The sequence below is a fragment of the Notolepis coatsorum genome (assembly GCF_963971535.1).
Source record: "Notolepis coatsorum genome assembly, chromosome: 2".
NCBI lineage: Eukaryota > Metazoa > Chordata > Actinopteri > Aulopiformes > Paralepididae > Notolepis > Notolepis coatsorum.
The window spans coordinates 121,785,609-121,810,041 of record NC_140166.1 but is presented as its reverse complement, the minus strand read 5'-3'; the positions used below and the strand labels follow the sequence as shown (position 1 = coordinate 121,810,041).

Genomic DNA, 24,433 nt, shown 5'->3' with positions numbered 1-24,433 from the left:
TGTACATATGTCTAAACTGAACACTGTGACCTCTTTTTTTACTTCTAATTTTTACTATGTTTTTATTTCATACTTATCTTGTCATGCACAGTCTCTGGAGCGCAACAGTAAGAAGCATTTTGTACAAAAGTATTCTGTACTTCTGTATGACAACTATTAAAGAAACTTGAAACTTGAAACTTGCATCGGCGCGGCTTCTCTCAATGTTTTCTTCCGTCTGAAGGCGTCTGGTCTCCAGTCTTATGCGGTCGTCTTCACTCCTTTGTTGCGCCTGGAAGCGCTCTCGCTCGGTTGCAGAATGTTCGCGTTCACGGAGGGCTTGCGCTTGGAGTTGCGCGTGAAGGCGCTCTCGTTCGTCTGCAGCTTGTTCGCGCTCGCTCGTCTGTTGCGCTTGGAGTCGATCGCGTTCACCCTGAAGTCGATCGCGTTCGGTAGAAGCTGCCAGGGTGGCAATGAGTGCCTGTGCCAGCATCTTGTCCGCCTCGCTGGGGGAAGACGCCGGTCGAGGCGATCGGCTCCCGGCAGTACTCGTTGGAGATCCGTTCTCCTGTCGCGTACCGAGGAGATCCATCTCCTGGGTGCGCGTCTCTTCTTGTGGTGGGTCGGGTTCCATCCCTGGAGGGCTGTCTTTATCCTGGAGCTCTCCGGGGACTACTTCTTCGGTCTTGGTGGGGGGTAAAGTCATGTCAGGTCCCTCCTGGTCTCCACCGTGAGCTTGGTCAGTTACGTTAGAACCCACTAGGGCCTCTATTGGCGGGGTAGCCTGGTTGATAGGGTCAGACATAATTTTACTATCTACTTTTTCCGCGTTTACCGTCTGTAGAAAGCTAGGTAGTATATTGGCAACGTAATCCTCTAAGTACTGAGGTGTCTGCCGTCTACGCTGCGGGCGATCTACTTTAGGAGAACCGTTTTGTGGAGTGTTCATCATCGGCCATGTTAATATTAATATTATATTAATATTACGCTAATTCTTATCCGGGGCTCGAAGGACCAATTGTAACTGAGGGGTACAATTCCCTGACTGTATTAATCAAGTATGGTATCATTAAACCACTACCGTCTTATGTACATTATACTGGCCATACCGTACACGAGTATATGATGAGAACACTTCCCCACAATGAATCGGTTCTACACAAAGTTGTCTTTAAGTATTTATTAGCAGCAAGAATACATAATATACTTCACTTGAATGCACTTGTAAGGCAAAGGAATGTGCGTAGGCAAATCAATAATGAATGTCCATTCTCATATTACGCATGAGATAATAATACAACTTGAATATTAGGAATTATATCTAGGGGATACTGGTAGGGGGGTTCCACCGGTTGTAAGCCAGCAGGGGGAGGCAATGCTCTAATGCAAAGTCTGGGTCAGCGGGGACTCAATAGGCTCCCGGAGGCGGTATATTACTCCCTGCTCAGCAGACGAAAGGCAGCGACTGTAATCCCAGTATGCGTGCAGCACAGGTGGAAGCCGGTCAGCCTCTCCAATAGAGACGGGCTCGAATGATGCTCCTCACGGGCAGGTCCCACAGCAGTGGGTGTAGACGATTCTTCTCCGCTCTAACAGCCTGGTCCAAAGCAATAATAATACTCCAGCCGGAAAGGGGCTCCGCATTCACCGGTGCAGATCCTCCGGTGCGCGGTACTCCACACCAACCAAGCTGAACTTGACGTTACTCAACCAAGCTCTGATACTCCACTATCCTATTCGCACGCGGCTATAAGTGCTCTATTTAGACACACAATTGCTCACTTCACTTGGTCTTTGACTCGTGATGAAGGCTTACTAGTAAGGAGCGAACTATACGTTGAACAAACGTATTAGGATAAAACAAGACTCTATTTTGGGGCAATACGGGCCCACTTCACAGCACGTTGTATCGTAGTGTGAGGCTTCAACTTGTTACTAAGACTGAACTGAACGGACTGCGGACTGAACTACTTCTGTATTCACCTGCGCCATATTTATATGTTGGGCGAACAATCTAGTGCCAGCCTTATTCCTGTCTCGTAGTCCTGGGCAGAACCGGGCATGTTGAGACAAGCCTTGACGGTAGCTTTGAACTCGACTCTGGGGGTAAGACACTGGCGCTGGGGGCACGCTATCCAATAAGAGAACGAAATATTATGGTCTGTAGGCTACTAGGTTAAAGGGATATTCCGTGTATATGTACAAAGAATACACAAGGGATATCAAACGATATACAAATATTATGCAATATATATCAATCAATAAATACACATATTCGGTTTAATCTGACCCTTTGTAACACTCATTCTAATATAACTTCACATCCAGAACCATGTTGAGAACTCTAATATAACTTCACATCCAGAACCATGATGAGACCTGTCAACACTCATTCTAATATAACTTCACATCCAGAACCACGGTGAGAACTCTAATATAACTTCACATCCAGAACCACGGTGAGAACTCTAATATAACTTCACATCCAGAACCACGGTGAGAACTCTAATATAACTTCACATCCAGAACCACGGTGAGAACTCTTATATAACTTCACATCCAGAACCACGGTGAGAACTCTAATATAACTTTACATCCAGAACCACGGTGAGAACTCTAATATAACTTTACATCCAGAACCACGGTGAGAACTCTAATATAACTTCACATCCAGAACCACGGTGAGAACTCTAATATAACTTCACATCCAGAACCACGGTGAGAACTCTAATATAACTTTACATCCAGAACCACGGTGAGAACTCTAATATAACTTTACATCCAGAACCACGGTGAGAACTCTAATATAACTTCACATCCAGAACCACGGTGAGAACTCTAATATAACTTCACATCCAGAACCACGGTGAGACCTGTCAACACTCATTCTAATATAACTTCACATCCAGAACCCCAGTGAGACCTGTCAACACTCATTCTAATATAACTTCACATCCAGAACCCCAGTGAGACCTGTCAACACTCATTCTAATATAACAACACATCCAGAACCCCAGTGAGACCTGTCAACACTCATTCTAATATAACTTCACATCCAGAACCCCAGTGAGACCTGTCAACATGAAGAACTGTGGACGTTTTGAATGGAGAAATCTGTAACTCAACAACGGAACTATTTGCTACAAACCACAGACATATTCAGAGAAAATAATTTTATGGGATGTGATTTTATGTTGGGTAAAATTACAATTGACTGTGTTTTAAATGAATCACATTCTCTGCCAAAATCCTGGGTGAGTGGTTGCCACGGTAACTAAGAATTCTGTGGCAGAAACATGTGTAGAAGCTGGTCTTGGTGGATATAAAATATCGATTTTCTTTGTCATAACTTTAATTCACCAAATGAACCATTCAGCGCTGTCAGTAATTCATTAGAGACTTCAAATGGAAGAAAAATAATTACATGTATGACGGATGCGTAGATAGGGATGACTCTCCATTCGAAGTCTTTGTTATTTCGTCATAACAGGCCACAACATTGAGTAGTTAGTTTGTCACCTAGGAAAAGTTGACCACTGCTGAATCGTCGTCGGTCATCGTCCATCGAAATTCTCTGCTTCCTTGTTTCTCTACCAACGTGACAATAGTTGTGAATAAACGTTTTGCCTGCCATGACCAAAATGGCCAGAATGATATGTCTTATCGTTCTCACCAAAATGGATGCAAAGTAGATTTGATTGAAAGTTTACCCAGTGCTCTAGATTCCAGAATGAAACTCCCTTTGCGCGAACCGCTGTCGCTCCACGTGACCAACTACAAAGATACAATAACTAATGCCCCGTCTCCATTAGCTATGTTCAGCCTGGCTTGGGGCTAGCCATGGTCTAGCATGGTATGGTATGGTTGGGTTTGTGTCTCCATTGCGTTTCTTGAAATTTCACAATTCACACCAGCAACTGTGGTACACAAGCTAAACCATGATGATACAACAGTCCCAGCCAGGTCTGGTCAGGTTGTGAAAGGTGGCTGTCTCAGCCAGGGTCAAGCCAGGTTCTAAAGACAATGGAGACGCTCACCATGTGCCAGACAGGCCACAGTGTGGCTAAATCCTGGCTAGTGGAGACGAGGCTAACCCTAACCCTACAGTAACTACCAAAAGAATACAATAGAGGGTTTCCAGCTACGACATTCTTGGGAGTGCACTTGGAAGACCAGCATTCAGAAGCTGAAGTCCAATTCCCCACAGACACAATATTATCTCTGCATTGATTTATTATCAGCTGCCTTGAGACTGAAACATTAACTTCTCAATAAATCAATGCAGAGGTGATATTGTGTGTGTGTGTGTGTGTGTGTGTGTGCAGGAATAGATGATTCCTTAGTTGCAACACAGAAGAGAAAAAGCAATGTGTGTGTTGTTTTCCACTATGGTGTGATTTATATCTGGGCCCCAGGTAGATCTGTCTAATGATCAGCAGTTGGAGCCACATTGCCAGTTGGCAACCCTCTCACAAATAACAATCTGTATAATCAAAGTCACAAATAACAATCTGTATAGTCAAAGTCACAAATAATAATCTGTACAGTCAAAGTCACAAATAATAATCTGTACAGTCAAAGTCACAAATAACAATCTGTATAGTCAAAATCACAAATAACTATCTGTATAGTCAAAATCACAAATAACAATCTGTATAGTCAAAATCACAAATACCGGTAACAATCTGTATAGTCAAAATCACAAATAACAATCTGTATAGTCAAAGTCTCAAATAACAATCTGTATAGTCAAAGTCTCAAATAACAATCTGTATAGTCAAATTCTCAAATAACAATCTGTATAGTCAAAGTCTCAAATAACAATCTGTATAGTCAAAGTCTCAAATAACAATCTCTTTTTCTTTTTTTTAAATTGTCTTATTATGTTTTTGGTCGATTTTCTATTTGTTTGTACTACCGGGCAGTCCGGTAGAGAGAGCGAGAGAGAGGAAGAACGGGAGACAGAGCGGGGGGAAGACACTCGGCAAAGGACGGCGGGTCTGGGAATCGAACCAGGGTCGGCCGCTTCGCGACGCAGCGCGTTACATGGGTCGCCACTTGGGTGTCCCACAAATAACAATCTCTATAGTCAAAGTCACAAATAACAATCTGTATAGTCAAGGTCATGCCTCCATGAACAGTTAACCAAAATGTGTTTAACAAAATGATCTTTAAAGCTCATTACTGGATCTCCTGTCTCGCTAAAGATGTGGACGAGTGTGAGCTGAGTGTGTGCGCCGGCACGTGTGTGAACACCATGGGAAGCTACGTGTGCCACTGTGACGGTCGCCAGGGCCTCCGTCTGGCGGAGGACGGGCGCTTCTGTGAGCAGATCCCGGTGTGCGTGCAGCTGTACGACTACAAGCACCCAGAGATGCTCTACCTGGGGGAGCAGTTCGCTGGCCTTCCTGTCATATACCTGCGCTTCCGCCTGCCTGAGAACACAAAGTGAGTTGTTTGTTTGTTTGTTTGTACAACACAGACACACACACAACACACACAACACACACACACACACACACACACGCACGCACGCACGCACGCACGCACGCACGCACGCACGCACGCACGCACGCACGCACACACACACACACACACACACACACACACACACACACACACACACACACACACACACACACACACACACACACACACACACACACACACACACACACACACACACACACACACACACACACACACACACACACAGCTATTGAAAAAGTAGAAGTGGAACATCCTGGTTCCTACCAATGAAATGTAAACAGGTTATTACCTCGGATGTCAGAATCAAAGGTAATCTGTTGGATTGTTAACAAGCTAACATTTGATATATTGGTTGATGTAGCGGCTAGCCTATATTTCCTCAGATAGCTTGTATATTTTTTATACAGGTTTCAAGAGAACTGGCACCAAGCAGAACATAGTATGCTAGTATTCTGACGTGACGATCCTTCCATTTATTATAGTTTCCTTGGTATAGAACACTGGTATTCTGACGTGATGTCCCTTCCTTATTTTATAGTTTCCTTGGTATAGAACACTGGTATTCTGACGTGATGACCCTTCCTTATTTTATAGTTTCCTTGGTATAGAACACTGGTATTCTGACGTGATGTCCCTTCCTTATTTTATAGTTTCCTAGGTATAGAACACTGGTATTCTGACGTGATGTCCCTTCCTTATTTTATAGTTTCCTAGGTATAGAACACTGGTATTCTGACGTGATGTCCCTTCCTTATTTTATAGTTTCCTAGGTATAGAACACTGGTATTCTGACGTGATGACCCTTCCTTATTTTATAGTTTCCTAGGTATAGAACACTGGTATTCTGACGTGATGTCCCTTCCTTATTTTATAGTTTCCTAGGTATAGAACACTGGTATTCTGACGTGATGTCCCTTCCTTATTTTATAGTTTCCTAGGTATAGAACACTGGTATTCTGACGTGATGTCCCTTCCTTATTTTATAGTTTCCTAGGTATAGAACACTGGTATTCTGACGTGATGTCCCTTCCTTATTTTATAGTTTCCTAGGTATAGAACACTGGTATTCTGACGTGATGTCCCTTCCTTATTTTATAGTTTCCTAGGTATAGAACACTGGTATTCTGACGTGATGTCCCTTCCTTATTTTATAGTTTCCTAGGTATAGAACACTGGTATTCTGACGTGATGTCCCTTCCTTATTTTATAGTTTCCTAGGTATAGAACACTGGTATTCTGACGTGATGTCCCTTCCTTATTTTATAGTTTCCTTGGTATAGAACACTAGTATTCTGACGTGATGTCCCTTCCTTATTTTATAGTTTCCTAGGTATAGAACACTGGTATTCTGACGTGATGTCCCTTCCTTATTTTATAGTTTCCTAGGTATAGAACACTGGTATTCTGACGTGATGTCCCTTCCTTATTTTATAGTTTCCTAGGTATAGAACACTGGTATTCTGACGTGATGTCCCTTCCTTCTGTTATAGTTTCCTTGGTATAGAACACTGGTATTCTGACGTGATGTCCCTTCCTTATTTTATAGTTTCCTTGGTATAGAACACTGGTATTCTGACGTGATGACCCTTCCTTATTTTATAGTTTCCTTGGTATAGAACACTGGTATTCTGACGTGATGTCCCTTCCTTCTGTTATAGTTTCCTTGGTATAGAACACTGGTATTCTGACGTGATGTCCCTTCCTTATTTTATAGTTTCCTAGGTATAGAACACTGGTATTCTGACGTGATGTCCCTTCCTTATTTTATAGTTTCCTAGGTATAGAACACTGGTATTCTGACGTGATGTCCCTTCCTTATTTTATAGTTTCCTAGGTATAGAACACTGGTATTCTGACGTGATGTCCCTTCCTTATTTTATAGTTTCCTTGGTATAGAACACTGGTATTCTGACGTGATGTCCCTTCCTTATTTTATAGATTCCTAGGTATAGAACACTAGTATTCTGACGTGATGTCCCTTCCTTATTTTATAGTTTCCTAGGTATAGAACACTGGTATTCTGACGTGATGTCCCTTCCTTATTTTATAGTTTCCTAGGTATAGAACACTGGTATTCTGACGTGATGTCCCTTCCTTATTTTATAGTTTCCTTGGTATAGAACACTGGTATTCTGACGTGATGACCCTTCCTTATTTTATAGTTTCCTAGGTATAGAACACTTGTATTCTGACGTGATGTCCCTTCCTTATTTTATAGTTTCCTAGGTATAGAACACTGGTATTCTGACGTGATGTCCCTTCCTTATTTTATAGTTTCCTTGGTATAGAACACTGGTATTCTGACGTGATGACCCTTCCTTATTTTATAGTTTCCTTGGTATAGAACACTGGTATTCTGACGTGATGTCCCTTCCTTATTTTATAGTTTCCTAGGTATAGAACACTGGTATTCTGACGTGATGTCCCTTCCTTATTTTATAGTTTCCTAGGTATAGAACACTGGTATTCTGACGTGATGTCCCTTCCTTATTTTATAGTTTCCTAGGTATAGAACACTGGTATTCTGACGTGATGTCCCTTCCTTCTGTTATAGTTTCCTTGGTATAGAACACTGGTATTCTGACGTGATGTCCCTTCCTTATTTTATAGTTTCCTAGGTATAGAACACTAGTATTCTGACGTGATGACCCTTCCTTATTTTATAGTTTCCTAGGTATAGAACACTGGTATTCTGACGTGATGTCCCTTCCTTATTTTATAGTTTCCTTGGTATAGAACACTGGTATTCTGACGTGATGTCCCTTCCTTATTTTATAGTTTCCTAGGTATAGAACACTGGTATTCTGACGTGATGACCCTTCCTTATTTTATAGTTTCCTAGGTATAGAACACTGGTATTCTGACGTGATGTCCCTTCCTTATTTTATAGTTTCCTAGGTATAGAACACTGGTATTCTGACGTGATGTCCCTTCCTTATTTTATAGTTTCCTTGGTATAGAACACTGGTATTCTGACGTGATGACCCTTCCTTATTTTATAGTTTCCTTGGTATAGAACACTGGTATTCTGACGTGATGTCCCTTCCTTATTTTATAGTTTCCTAGGTATAGAACACTGGTATTCTGACGTGATGTCCCTTCCTTATTTTATAGTTTCCTAGGTATAGAACACTGGTATTCTGACGTGATGTCCCTTCCTTATTTTATAGTTTCCTAGGTATAGAACACTGGTATTCTGACGTGATGTCCCTTCCTTCTGTTATAGTTTCCTTGGTATAGAACACTGGTATTCTGACGTGATGTCCCTTCCTTATTTTATAGTTTCCTAGGTATAGAACACTGGTATTCTGACGTGATGTCCCTTCCTTATTTTATAGTTTCCTTGGTATAGAACACTGGTATTCTGACGTGATGACCCTTCCTTATTTTATAGTTTCCTTGGTATAGAACACTGGTATTCTGACGTGATGTCCCTTCCTTATTTTATAGTTTCCTAGGTATAGAACACTGGTATTCTGACGTGATGTCCCTTCCTTCTTTTATAGTTTCCTAGGTATAGAACACTGGTATTCTGACGTGATGTCCCTTCCTTATTTTATAGTTTCCTAGGTATAGAACACTGGTATTCTGACGTGATGTCCCTTCCTTCTGTTATAGTTTCCTTGGTATAGAACACTGGTATTCTGACGTGATGTCCCTTCCTTATTTTATAGTTTCCTAGGTATAGAACACTAGTATTCTGACGTGATGACCCTTCCTTATTTTATAGTTTCCTAGGTATAGAACACTGGTATTCTGACGTGATGTCCCTTCCTTATTTTATAGTTTCCTAGGTATAGAACACTGGTATTCTGACGTGATGTCCCTTCCTTATTTTATAGTTTCCTTGGTATAGAACACTGGTATTCTGACGTGATGACCCTTCCTTATTTTATAGTTTCCTTGGTATAGAACACTGGTATTCTGACGTGATGTCCCTTCCTTATTTTATAGTTTCCTAGGTATAGAACACTGGTATTCTGACGTGATGTCCCTTCCTTATTTTATAGTTTCCTAGGTATAGAACACTGGTATTCTGACGTGATGTCCCTTCCTTATTTTATAGTTTCCTAGGTATAGAACACTGGTATTCTGACGTGATGTCCCTTCCTTCTGTTATAGTTTCCTTGGTATAGAACACTGGTATTCTGACGTGATGTCCCTTCCTTATTTTATAGTTTCCTAGGTATAGAACACTAGTATTCTGACGTGATGACCCTTCCTTATTTTATAGTTTCCTAGGTATAGAACACTGGTATTCTGACGTGATGTCCCTTCCTTCTTTTATAGTTTCCTAGGTATAGAACACTGGTATTCTGACGTGATGTCCCTTCCTTATTTTATAGTTTCCTAGGTATAGAACACTGGTATTCTGACGTGATGTCCCTTCCTTCTTTTATAGTTTCCTAGGTATAGAACACTGGTATTCTGACGTGATGTCCCTTCCTTATTTTATAGTTTCCTAGGTATAGAACACTGGTATTCTGACGTGATGTCCCTTCCTTCTTTTATAGTTTCCTAGGTATAGAACACTGGTATTCTGACGTGATGTCCCTTCCTTATTTTATAGTTTCCTAGGTATAGAACACTGGTATTCTGACGTGATGTCCCTTCCTTATTTTATAGTTTCTTAGGTATAGAACACTGGTATTCTGACGTGATGTCCCTTCCTTATTTTATAGTTTCCTAGGTATAGAACACTGGTATTCTGACGTGATGTCCCTTCCTTATTTTATAGTTTCCTAGGTATAGAACACTGGTATTCTGACGTGATGTCCCTTCCTTATTTTATAGTTTCCTAGGTATAGAACACTGGTATTCTGACGTGATGTCCCTTCCTTATTTTATAGTTTCCTTGGTATAGAACACTGGTATTCTGACGTGATGTCCCTTCCTTATTTTATAGTTTCCTAGGTATAGAACACTGATATTCTGACGTGATGTCCCTTCCTTATTTTATAGTTTCCTAGGTATAGAACACTGGTATTCTGACGTGATGTCCCTTCCTTATTTTATAGTTTCCTTGGTATAGAACACTGGTATTCTGACGTGATGTCCCTTCCTTATTTTATAGTTTCCTTGGTATAGAACACTGGTATTCTGACGTGATGTCCCTTCCTTATTTTATAGTTTCCTAGGTATAGAACACTGGTATTCTGACGTGACGTCCCTTCCTTATTTTATAGTTTCCTAGGTATAGAACACTGGTATTCTGACGTGATGTCCCTTCCTTATTTTATAGTTTCCTAGGTATAAAACACTGGTATTCTGACGTGATGTCCCTTCCTTATTTTATAGTTTCCTTGGTATAGAACACTGGTATTCTGACGTGATGTCCCTTCCTTATTTTATAGTTTCCTAGGTATAGAACACTGGTATTCTGACGTGATGTCCCTTCCTTATTTTATAGTTTCCTAGGTATAGAACACTGGTATTCTGACGTGATGTCCCTTCCTTATTTTATAGTTTCCTAGGTATAGAACACTGGTATTCTGACGTGATGTCCCTTCCTTATTTTATAGTTTCCTTGGTATAGAACACTGGTATTCTGACGTGATGTCCCTTCCTTATTTTATAGTTTCCTAGGTATAGAACACTGGTATTCTGACGTGATGTCCCTTCCTTATTTTATAGTTTCCTAGGTATAGAACACTGGTATTCTGACGTGATGTCCCTTCCTTATTTTATAGTTTCCTAGGTATAGAACACTGGTATTCTGACGTGATGTCCCTTCCTTATTTTATAGTTTCCTAGGTATAGAACACTGGTATTCTGACGTGATGTCCCTTCCTTATTTTATAGTTTCCTAGGTATAGAACACTGGTATTCTGACGTGATGTCCCTTCCTTATTTTATAGTTTCCTAGGTATAGAACACTGGTATTCTGACGTGATGTCCCTTCCTTATTTTATAGTTTCCTAGGTATAGAACACTGGTATTCTGACGTGATGTCCCTTCCTTATTTTATAGTTTCCTTGGTATAGAACACTGGTATTCTGACGTGATGTCCCTTCCTTATTTTATAGTTTCCTAGGTATAGAACACTGGTATTCTGACGTGATGTCCCTTCCTTCTGTTATAGTTTCCTTGTTATAGAACACTGGTATTCTGACGTGATGTCCCTTCCTTATTTTATAGTTTCCTAGGTATAGAACACTGGTATTCTGACGTGATGTCCCTTCCTTATTTTATAGTTTCCTAGGTATAGAACACTGGTATTCTGACGTGATGTCCCTTCCTTATTTTATAGTGTCCTTGGTATAGAACACTGGTATTCTGACGTGATGTCCCTTCCTTATTTTATAGTTTCCTTGGTATAGAACACTGGTATTCTGACGTGATGTCCCTTCCTTCTGTTATAGTTTCCTTGGTATAGAACACTGGTATTCTGACGTGATGTCCCTTCCTTATTTTATAGTTTCCTAGGTATAGAACACTGGTATTCTGACGTGATGTCCCTTCCTTATTTTATAGTTTCCTAGGTATAGAACACTGGTATTCTGACGTGATGTCCCTTCCTTATTTTATAGTTTCCTTGGTATAGAACACTGGTATTCTGACGTGATGACCCTTCCTTATTTTATAGTTTCCTAGGTATAGAACACTGGTATTCTGACGTGATGTCCCTTCCTTATTTTATAGTTTCCTAGGTATAGAACACTGGTATTCTGACGTGATGTCCCTTCCTTCTGTTATAGTTTCCTAGGTATAGAACACTGGTATTCTGACGTGATGTCCCTTCCTTCTTTTATAGTTTCCTAGGTATAGAACACTGGTATTCTGACGTGATGTCCCTTCCTTCTGTTATAGTTTCCTTGGTATAGAACACTGGTATTCTGACGTGATGTCCCTTCCTTATTTTATAGTTTCCTAGGTATAGAACACTAGTATTCTGACGTGATGACCCTTCCTTATTTTATAGTTTCCTAGGTATAGAACACTGGTATTCTGACGTGATGTCCCTTCCTTATTTTATAGTTTCCTAGGTATAGAACACTGATATTCTGACGTGATGTCCCTTCCTTATTTTATAGTTTCCTAGGTATAGAACACTGGTATTCTGACGTGATGTCCCTTCCTTATTTTATAGTTTCCTTGGTATAGAACACTGGTATTCTGACGTGATGACCCTTCCTTATTTTATAGTTTCCTTGGTATAGAACACTGGTATTCTGACGTGATGTCCCTTCCTTATTTTATAGTTTCCTAGGTATAGAACACTGGTATTCTGACGTGATGTCCCTTCCTTATTTTATAGTTTCCTAGGTATAGAACACTGGTATTCTGACGTGATGTCCCTTCCTTATTTTATAGTTTCCTAGGTATAGAACACTGGTATTCTGACGTGATGTCCCTTCCTTCTGTTATAGTTTCCTTGGTATAGAACACTGGTATTCTGACGTGATGTCCCTTCCTTATTTTATAGTTTCCTAGGTATAGAACACTAGTATTCTGACGTGATGACCCTTCCTTATTTTATAGTTTCCTAGGTATAGAACACTGGTATTCTGACGTGATGTCCCTTCCTTCTTTTATAGTTTCCTAGGTATAGAACACTGGTATTCTGACGTGATGTCCCTTCCTTATTTTATAGTTTCCTAGGTATAGAACACTGGTATTCTGACGTGATGTCCCTTCCTTCTTTTATAGTTTCCTAGGTATAGAACACTGGTATTCTGACGTGATGTCCCTTCCTTATTTTATAGTTTCCTAGGTATAGAACACTGGTATTCTGACGTGATGTCCCTTCCTTCTTTTATAGTTTCCTAGGTATAGAACACTGGTATTCTGACGTGATGTCCCTTCCTTATTTTATAGTTTCCTAGGTATAGAACACTGGTATTCTGACGTGATGTCCCTTCCTTATTTTATAGTTTCTTAGGTATAGAACACTGGTATTCTGACGTGATGTCCCTTCCTTATTTTATAGTTTCCTAGGTATAGAACACTGGTATTCTGACGTGATGTCCCTTCCTTATTTTATAGTTTCCTAGGTATAGAACACTGGTATTCTGACGTGATGTCCCTTCCTTATTTTATAGTTTCCTAGGTATAGAACACTGGTATTCTGACGTGATGTCCCTTCCTTATTTTATAGTTTCCTTGGTATAGAACACTGGTATTCTGACGTGATGTCCCTTCCTTATTTTATAGTTTCCTAGGTATAGAACACTGATATTCTGACGTGATGTCCCTTCCTTATTTTATAGTTTCCTAGGTATAGAACACTGGTATTCTGACGTGATGTCCCTTCCTTATTTTATAGTTTCCTTGGTATAGAACACTGGTATTCTGACGTGATGTCCCTTCCTTATTTTATAGTTTCCTTGGTATAGAACACTGGTATTCTGACGTGATGTCCCTTCCTTATTTTATAGTTTCCTAGGTATAGAACACTGGTATTCTGACGTGACGTCCCTTCCTTATTTTATAGTTTCCTAGGTATAGAACACTGGTATTCTGACGTGATGTCCCTTCCTTATTTTATAGTTTCCTAGGTATAAAACACTGGTATTCTGACGTGATGTCCCTTCCTTATTTTATAGTTTCCTTGGTATAGAACACTGGTATTCTGACGTGATGTCCCTTCCTTATTTTATAGTTTCCTAGGTATAGAACACTGGTATTCTGACGTGATGTCCCTTCCTTATTTTATAGTTTCCTAGGTATAGAACACTGGTATTCTGACGTGATGTCCCTTCCTTATTTTATAGTTTCCTTGGTATAGAACACTGGTATTCTGACGTGATGTCCCTTCCTTATTTTATAGTTTCCTAGGTATAGAACACTGGTATTCTGACGTGATGTCCCTTCCTTATTTTATAGTTTCCTAGGTATAGAACACTGGTATTCTGACGTGATGTCCCTTCCTTATTTTATAGTTTCCTAGGTATAGAACACTGGTATTCTGACGTGATGTCCCTTCCTTATTTTATAGTTTCCTAGGTATAGAACACTGGTATTCTGACGTGATGTCCCTTCCTTATTTTATAGTTTCCTAGGTATAGAACACTGGTATTCTGACGTGATGTCCCTTCCTTATTTTATAGTTTCCTAGGTATAGAACACTGGTATTCTGACGTGATGTCCCTTCCTTATTTTATAGTTTCCTAGGTATAGAACACTGGTATTCTGACGTGATGTCCCTTCCTTATTTTATAGTTTCCTTGGTATAGAACACTGGTATTCTGACGTGATGTCCCTTCCTTATTTTATAGTTTCCTAGGTATAGAACACTGGTATTCTGACGTGATGTCCCTTCCTTCTGTTATAGTTTCCTTGTTATAGAACACTGGTATTCTGACGTGATGTCCCTTCCTTATTTTATAGTTTCCTAGGTATAGAACACTGGTATTCTGACGTGATGTCCCTTCCTTATTTTATAGTTTCCTAGGTATAGAACACTGGTATTCTGACGTGATGTCCCTTCCTTATTTTATAGTGTCCTTGGTATAGAACACTGGTATTCTGACGTGATGTCCCTTCCTTATTTTATAGTTTCCTTGGTATAGAACACTGGTATTCTGACGTGATGTCCCTTCCTTCTGTTATAGTTTCCTTGGTATAGAACACTGGTATTCTGACGTGATGTCCCTTCCTTATTTTATAGTTTCCTAGGTATAGAACACTGGTATTCTGACGTGATGTCCCTTCCTTATTTTATAGTTTCCTAGGTATAGAACACTAGTATTCTGACGTGATGACCCTTCCTTATTTTATAGTTTCCTTGGTATAGAACACTGGTATTCTGACGTGATGTCCCTTCCTTATTTTATAGTTTCCTAGGTATAGAACACTGGTATTCTGACGTGATGTCCCTTCCTTATTTTATAGTTTCCTAGGTATAGAACACTGGTATTCTGACGTGATGTCCCTTCCTTCTGTTATAGTTTCCTAGGTATAGAACACTGGTATTCTGACGTGATGTCCCTTCCTTCTTTTATAGTTTCCTAGGTATAGAACACTGGTATTCTGACGTGATGTCCCTTCCTTATTTTATAGTTTCCTAGGTATAGAACACTAGTATTCTGACGTGATGTCCCTTCCTTATTTTATAGTTTCCTAGGTATAGAACACTGGTATTCTGACGTGATGTCCCTTCCTTATTTTATAGTTTCCTTGGTATAGAACACTGGTATTCTGACGTGATGTCCCTTCCTTATTTTATAGTTTCCTAGGTATAGAACACTGGTATTCTGACGTGACGTCCCTTCCTTATTTTATAGTTTCCTAGGTATAGAACACTAGTATTCTGACGTGATGACCCTTCCTTATTTTATAGTTTCCTAGGTATAGAACACTGGTATTCTGACGTGATGTCCCTTCCTTATTTTATAGTTTCCTTGGTATAGAACACTGGTATTCTGACGTGATGTCCCTTCCTTATTTTATAGTTTCCTAGGTATAGAACACTAGTATTCTGACGTGATGTCCCTTCCTTATTTTATAGTTTCCTTGGTATAGAACACTGGTATTCTGACGTGATGTCCCTTCCTTATTTTATAGTTTCCTAGGTATAGAACACTGGTATTCTGACGTGATGTCCCTTCCTTATTTTATAGTTTCCTAGGTATAGAACACTGGTATTCTGACGTGATGTCCCTTCCTTATTTTATAGTTTCCTAGGTATAGAACACTGGTATTCTGACGTGATGTCCCTTCCTTATTTTATAGTTTCCTTGGTATAGAACACTGGTATTCTGACGTGATGTCCCTTCCTTATTTTATAGTTTCCTACTGTAGGTATAGAACACTGGTATTCTGACGTGATGTCCCTTCCTTATTTTATAGTTTCCTTGGTATAGAACACTGGTATTCTGACGTGATGTCCCTTCCTTATTTTATAGTTTCCTAGGTATAGAACACTGGTATTCTGACGTGATGTCCCTTCCTTATTTTATAGTTTCCTAGGTATAGAACACTAGTATTCTGACGTGATGTCCCTTCCTTATTTTATAGTTTCCTAGGTATAGAACACTGGTATTCTGACGTGATGTCCCTTCCTTATTTTATAGTTTCCTAGGTATAGAACACTGGTATTCTGACGTGATGTCCCTTCCTTATTTTATAGTTTCCTTGGTATAGAACACTGGTATTCTGACGTGATGACCCTTCCTTATTTTATAGTTTCCTAGGTATAGAACACTGGTATTCTGACGTGATGTCCCTTCCTTATTTTATAGTTTCCTTGGTATAAAACGCTGGTATTCTGACGTGATGTCCCTTCCTTATTTTATAGTTTCCTTGGTATAGAACACTGGTATTCTGACGTGATGTCCCTTCCTTATTTTATAGTTTCCTAGGTATAGAACACTAGTATTCTGACGTGATGACCCTTCCTTATTTTATAGTTTCCTTGGTATAGAACACTGGTATTCTGACGTGATGTCCCTTCCTTATTTTATAGTTTCCTAGGTATAGAACACTGGTATTCTGACGTGATGTCCCTTCCTTATTTTATAGTTTCCTAGGTATAGAACACTGGTATTCTGACGTGATGTCCCTTCCTTATTTTATAGTTTCCTAGGTATAGAACACTGGTATTCTGACGTGATGTCCCTTCCTTATTTTATAGTTTCCTTGGTATAGAACACTGGTATTCTGACGTGATGTCCCTTCCTTATTTTATAGTTTCCTAGGTATAGAACACTGGTATTCTGACGTGACGTCCCTTCCTTATTTTATAGTTTCCTAGGTATAGAACACTAGTATTCTGACGTGATGACCCTTCCTTATTTTATAGTTTCCTAGGTATAGAACACTGGTATTCTGACGTGATGTCCCTTCCTTATTTTATAGTTTCCTTGGTATAGAACACTGGTATTCTGACGTGATGTCCCTTCCTTATTTTATAGTTTCCTAGGTATAGAACACTAGTATTCTGACGTGATGTCCCTTCCTTATTTTATAGTTTCCTTGGTATAGAACACTGGTATTCTGACGTGATGTCCCTTCCTTATTTTATAGTTTCCTAGGTATAGAACACTGGTATTCTGACGTGATGTCCCTTCCTTATTTTATAGTTTCCTAGGTATAGAACACTGGTATTCTGACGTGATGTCCCTTCCTTATTTTATAGTTTCCTATGGTATAGAACACTGGTATTCTGACGTGATGTCCCTTCCTTATTTTATAGTTTCCTAGGTATAGAACACTGGTATAGTTTCCTAGGTATCAGATCACGATGGTATTCTGACCGTGATGTCCCTTCCCTTATTTGTATAGTTTCCTAGTTTTTATAGTTTCCTTGGTATAGAACACTGGTATTCTGACGTGATGTCCCTTCCTTATTTTATAGTTTCCTAGGTATAGAACACTGGTATTCTGACGTGATGTCCCTTCCTTATTTTATAGTTTCCTAGGTATAGAACACTAGTATTCTGACGTGATGTCCCTTCCTTATTTTATAGTTTCCTAGGTATAGAACACTGGTATTCTGACGTGATGTCCCTTCCTTATTTTATAGTTTCCTAGGTATAGAACACTGGTATTCTGACGTGATGTCCCTTCCTTATTTTATAGTTTCCTTGGTATAGAACACTGGTATTCTGACGTGATGACCCTTCCTTATTTTATAGTTTCCTAGGTATAGAACACTGGTATTCTGACGTGATGTCCCTTCCTTATTTTATAGTTTCCTTGGTATAAAACGCTGGTATTCTGACGTGATGTCCCTTCCTTATTTTATAGTTTCCTTGGTATAGAACACTGGTATTCTGACGTGATGTCCCTTCCTTATTTTATAGTTTCCTAGGTATAGAACACTAGTATTCTGACGTGATGACCCTTCCTTATTTTATAGTTTCCTTGGTATAGAACACTGGTATTCTGACGTGATGTCCCTTCCTTATTTTATAGTTTCCTAGGTATAGAACACTGGTATTCTGACGTGATGTCCCTTCCTTATTTTATAGTTTCCTTGGTATAAAACGCTGGTATTCTGACGTGATGTCCCTTCCTTATTTTATAGTTTCCTTGGTATAGAACACTGGTATTCTGACGTGATGTCCCTTCCTTATTTTATAGTTTCCTAGGTATAGAACACTAGTATTCTGACGTGATGACCCTTCCTTATTTTATAGTTTCCTTGGTATAGAACACTGGTATTCTGACGTGATGTCCCTTCCTTATTTTATAGTTTCCTAGGTATAGAACACTGGTATTCTGACGTGATGTCCCTTCCTTATTTTATAGTTTCCTAGGTATAGAACACTGGTATTCTGACGTGATGTCCCTTCCTTATTTTATAGTTTCCTAGGTATAGAACACTAGTATTCTGACGTGATGTCCCTTCCTTATTTTATAGTTTCCTAGGTATAGAACACTGGTATTCTGACGTGATGTCCCTTCCTTATTTTATAGTTTCCTTGGTATAGAACACTGGTATTCTGACGTGATGTCCCTTCCTTATTTTATAGTTTCCTAGGTATAGAACACTGGTATTCTGACGTGATGTCCCTTCCTTATTTTATAGTTTCCTAGGTATAGAACACTGGTATTCTGACGTGATGTCCCTTCCTTCTGTTATAGTTTCTTTGGTATAGAACACTGGTATTCTGACGTGATGTCCCTTCCTTATTTTATAGTTTCCTAGGTATAGAACACTGGTATTCTGACGTGATGACCCTTCCTTATTTTATAGTTTCCTAGGTATAGAACACTGGTATTCTGACGTGATGTCCCTTCCTTATTTTATAGTTTCCTAGGTATAGAACACTGGTATTCTGACGTGATGTCCCTTCCTTATTTTATAGTTTCCTTGGTATAGAACACTGGTATTCTGACGTGATGTCCCTTCCTTATTTTATAGTTTCCTTGGTATAGAACACTGGTATTCTGACGTGATGTCCCTTCCTTATTTTATAGTTTCCTAGGTATAGAACACTGGTATTCTGACGTGATGACCCTTCCTTATTTTATAGTTTCCTAGGTATAGAACACTTGTATTCTGACGTGATGTCCCTTCCTTATTTTATAGTTTCCTAGGTATAGAACACTGGTATTCTGACGTGATGTCCCTTCCTTATTTTATAGTTTCCTTGGTATAGAACACTGGTATTCTGACGTGATGACCCTTCCTTATTTTATAGTTTCCTTGGTATAGAACACTGGTATTCTGACGTGATGTCCCTTCCTTATTTTATAGTTTCCTAGGTATAGAACACTGGTATTCTGACGTGATGTCCCTTCCTTATTTTATAGTTTCCTAGGTATAGAACACTGGTATTCTGACGTGATGTCCCTTCCTTATTTTATAGTTTCCTAGGTATAGAACACTGGTATTCTGACGTGATGTCCCTTCCTTCTGTTATAGTTTCCTTGGTATAGAACACTGGTATTCTGACGTGATGTCCCTTCCTTATTTTATAGTTTCCTAGGTATAGAACACTAGTATTCTGACGTGATGACCCTTCCTTATTTTATAGTTTCCTAGGTATAGAACACTGGTATTCTGACGTGATGTCCCTTCCTTATTTTATAGTTTCCTTGGTATAGAACACTGGTATTCTGACGTGATGTCCCTTCCTTATTTTATAGTTTCCTAGGTATAGAACACTGGTATTCTGACGTGATGACCCTTCCTTATTTTATAGTTTCCTAGGTATAGAACACTGGTATTCTGACGTGATGTCCCTTCCTTATTTTATAGTTTCCTAGGTATAGAACACTGGTATTCTGACGTGATGTCCCTTCCTTATTTTATAGTTTCCTTGGTATAGAACACTGGTATTCTGACGTGATGACCCTTCCTTATTTTATAGTTTCCTTGGTATAGAACACTGGTATTCTGACGTGATGTCCCTTCCTTATTTTATAGTTTCCTAGGTATAGAACACTGGTATTCTGACGTGATGTCCCTTCCTTATTTTATAGTTTCCTAGGTATAGAACACTGGTATTCTGACGTGATGTCCCTTCCTTATTTTATAGTTTCCTAGGTATAGAACACTGGTATTCTGACGTGATGTCCCTTCCTTCTGTTATAGTTTCCTTGGTATAGAACACTGGTATTCTGACGTGATGTCCCTTCCTTATTTTATAGTTTCCTAGGTATAGAACACTAGTATTCTGACGTGATGACCCTTCCTTATTTTATAGTTTCCTAGGTATAGAACACTGGTATTCTGACGTGATGTCCCTTCCTTCTTTTATAGTTTCCTAGGTATAGAACACTGGTATTCTGACGTGATGTCCCTTCCTTATTTTATAGTTTCCTAGGTATAGAACACTGGTATTCTGACGTGATGTCCCTTCCTTCTTTTATAGTTTCCTAGGTATAGAACACTGGTATTCTGACGTGATGTCCCTTCCTTATTTTATAGTTTCCTAGGTATAGAACACTGGTATTCTGACGTGATGTCCCTTCCTTCTTTTATAGTTTCCTAGGTATAGAACACTGGTATTCTGACGTGATGTCCCTTCCTTATTTTATAGTTTCCTAGGTATAGAACACTGGTATTCTGACGTGATGTCCCTTCCTTATTTTATAGTTTCTTAGGTATAGAACACTGGTATTCTGACGTGATGTCCCTTCCTTATTTTATAGTTTCCTAGGTATAGAACACTGGTATTCTGACGTGATGTCCCTTCCTTATTTTATAGTTTCCTAGGTATAGAACACTGGTATTCTGACGTGATGTCCCTTCCTTATTTTATAGTTTCCTAGGTATAGAACACTGGTATTCTGACGTGATGTCCCTTCCTTATTTTATAGTTTCCTTGGTATAGAACACTGGTATTCTGACGTGATGTCCCTTCCTTATTTTATAGTTTCCTAGGTATAGAACACTGATATTCTGACGTGATGTCCCTTCCTTATTTTATAGTTTCCTAGGTATAGAACACTGGTATTCTGACGTGATGTCCCTTCCTTATTTTATAGTTTCCTTGGTATAGAACACTGGTATTCTGACGTGATGACCCTTCCTTATTTTATAGTTTCCTTGGTATAGAACACTGGTATTCTGACGTGATGTCCCTTCCTTATTTTATAGTTTCCTAGGTATAGAACACTGGTATTCTGACGTGATGTCCCTTCCTTATTTTATAGTTTCCTAGGTATAGAACACTGGTATTCTGACGTGATGTCCCTTCCTTATTTTATAGTTTCCTAGGTATAGAACACTGGTATTCTGACGTGATGTCCCTTCCTTCTGTTATAGTTTCCTTGGTATAGAACACTGGTATTCTGACGTGATGTCCCTTCCTTATTTTATAGTTTCCTAGGTATAGAACACTAGTATTCTGACGTGATGACCCTTCCTTATTTTATAGTTTCCTAGGTATAGAACACTGGTATTCTGACGTGATGTCCCTTCCTTCTTTTATAGTTTCCTAGGTATAGAACACTGGTATTCTGACGTGATGTCCCTTCCTTATTTTATAGTTTCCTAGGTATAGAACACTGGTATTCTGACGTGATGTCCCTTCCTTCTTTTATAGTTTCCTAGGTATAGAACACTGGTATTCTGACGTGATGTCCCTTCCTTATTTTATAGTTTCCTAGGTATAGAACACTGGTATTCTGACGTGATGTCCCTTCCTTCTTTTATAGTTTCCTAGGTATAGAACACTGGTATTCTGACGTGATGTCCCTTCCTTATTTTATAGTTTCCTAGGTATAGAACACTGGTATTCTGACGTGATGTCCCTTCCTTATTTTATAGTTTCTTAGGTATAGAACACTGGTATTCTGACGTGATGTCCCTTCCTTATTTTATAGTTTCCTAGGTATAGAACACTGGTATTCTGACGTGATGTCCCTTCCTTATTTTATAGTTTCCTAGGTATAGAACACTGGTATTCTGACGTGATGTCCCTTCCTTATTTTATAGTTTCCTAGGTATAGAACACTGGTATTCTGACGTGATGTCCCTTCCTTATTTTATAGTTTCCTTGGTATAGAACACTGGTATTCTGACGTGATGTCCCTTCCTTATTTTATAGTTTCCTAGGTATAGAACACTGATATTCTGACGTGATGTCCCTTCCTTATTTTATAGTTTCCTAGGTATAGAACACTGGTATTCTGACGTGATGTCCCTTCCTTATTTTATAGTTTCCTTGGTATAGAACACTGGTATTCTGACGTGATGTCCCTTCCTTATTTTATAGTTTCCTTGGTATAGAACACTGGTATTCTGACGTGATGTCCCTTCCTTATTTTATAGTTTCCTAGGTATAGAACACTGGTATTCTGACGTGACGTCCCTTCCTTATTTTATAGTTTCCTAGGTATAGAACACTGGTATTCTGACGTGATGTCCCTTCCTTATTTTATAGTTTCCTAGGTATAAAACACTGGTATTCTGACGTGATGTCCCTTCCTTATTTTATAGTTTCCTTGGTATAGAACACTGGTATTCTGACGTGATGTCCCTTCCTTATTTTATAGTTTCCTAGGTATAGAACACTGGTATTCTGACGTGATGTCCCTTCCTTATTTTATAGTTTCCTAGGTATAGAACACTGGTATTCTGACGTGATGTCCCTTCCTTATTTTATAGTTTCCTTGGTATAGAACACTGGTATTCTGACGTGATGTCCCTTCCTTATTTTATAGTTTCCTAGGTATAGAACACTGGTATTCTGACGTGATGTCCCTTCCTTATTTTATAGTTTCCTAGGTATAGAACACTGGTATTCTGACGTGATGTCCCTTCCTTATTTTATAGTTTCCTAGGTATAGAACACTGGTATTCTGACGTGATGTCCCTTCCTTATTTTATAGTTTCCTAGGTATAGAACACTGGTATTCTGACGTGATGTCCCTTCCTTATTTTATAGTTTCCTAGGTATAGAACACTGGTATTCTGACGTGATGTCCCTTCCTTATTTTATAGTTTCCTAGGTATAGAACACTGGTATTCTGACGTGATGTCCCTTCCTTATTTTATAGTTTCCTAGGTATAGAACACTGGTATTCTGACGTGATGTCCCTTCCTTATTTTATAGTTTCCTTGGTATAGAACACTGGTATTCTGACGTGATGTCCCTTCCTTATTTTATAGTTTCCTAGGTATAGAACACTGGTATTCTGACGTGATGTCCCTTCCTTCTGTTATAGTTTCCTTGTTATAGAACACTGGTATTCTGACGTGATGTCCCTTCCTTATTTTATAGTTTCCTAGGTATAGAACACTGGTATTCTGACGTGATGTCCCTTCCTTATTTTATAGTTTCCTAGGTATAGAACACTGGTATTCTGACGTGATGTCCCTTCCTTATTTTATAGTGTCCTTGGTATAGAACACTGGTATTCTGACGTGATGTCCCTTCCTTATTTTATAGTTTCCTTGGTATAGAACACTGGTATTCTGACGTGATGTCCCTTCCTTCTGTTATAGTTTCCTTGGTATAGAACACTGGTATTCTGACGTGATGTCCCTTCCTTATTTTATAGTTTCCTAGGTATAGAACACTGGTATTCTGACGTGATGTCCCTTCCTTATTTTATAGTTTCCTAGGTATAGAACACTAGTATTCTGACGTGATGACCCTTCCTTATTTTATAGTTTCCTTGGTATAGAACACTGGTATTCTGACGTGATGTCCCTTCCTTATTTTATAGTTTCCTAGGTATAGAACACTGGTATTCTGACGTGATGTCCCTTCCTTATTTTATAGTTTCCTAGGTATAGAACACTGGTATTCTGACGTGATGTCCCTTCCTTCTGTTATAGTTTCCTAGGTATAGAACACTGGTATTCTGACGTGATGTCCCTTCCTTCTTTTATAGTTTCCTAGGTATAGAACACTGGTATTCTGACGTGATGTCCCTTCCTTATTTTATAGTTTCCTAGGTATAGAACACTAGTATTCTGACGTGATGTCCCTTCCTTATTTTATAGTTTCCTAGGTATAGAACACTGGTATTCTGACGTGATGTCCCTTCCTTATTTTATAGTTTCCTTGGTATAGAACACTGGTATTCTGACGTGATGTCCCTTCCTTATTTTATAGTT

At 39.2% G+C, this 24,433-nt stretch overlaps 1 protein-coding gene across 1 annotated transcript in view; it reads left to right on the top strand.

Moving 5' to 3' along the window:
- The window catches only part of pros1 (protein S), a 67,526-nt gene that overhangs the window by 21,287 nt on the left and 21,806 nt on the right, over positions 1-24,433 (top strand). The window contains exon 8 of the mRNA XM_084309222.1: positions 5,187-5,427. Within this exon, the coding sequence (XP_084165348.1) occupies positions 5,187-5,427 (241 nt within the window). The remainder of the gene's footprint in view (positions 1-5,186; positions 5,428-24,433) is intronic.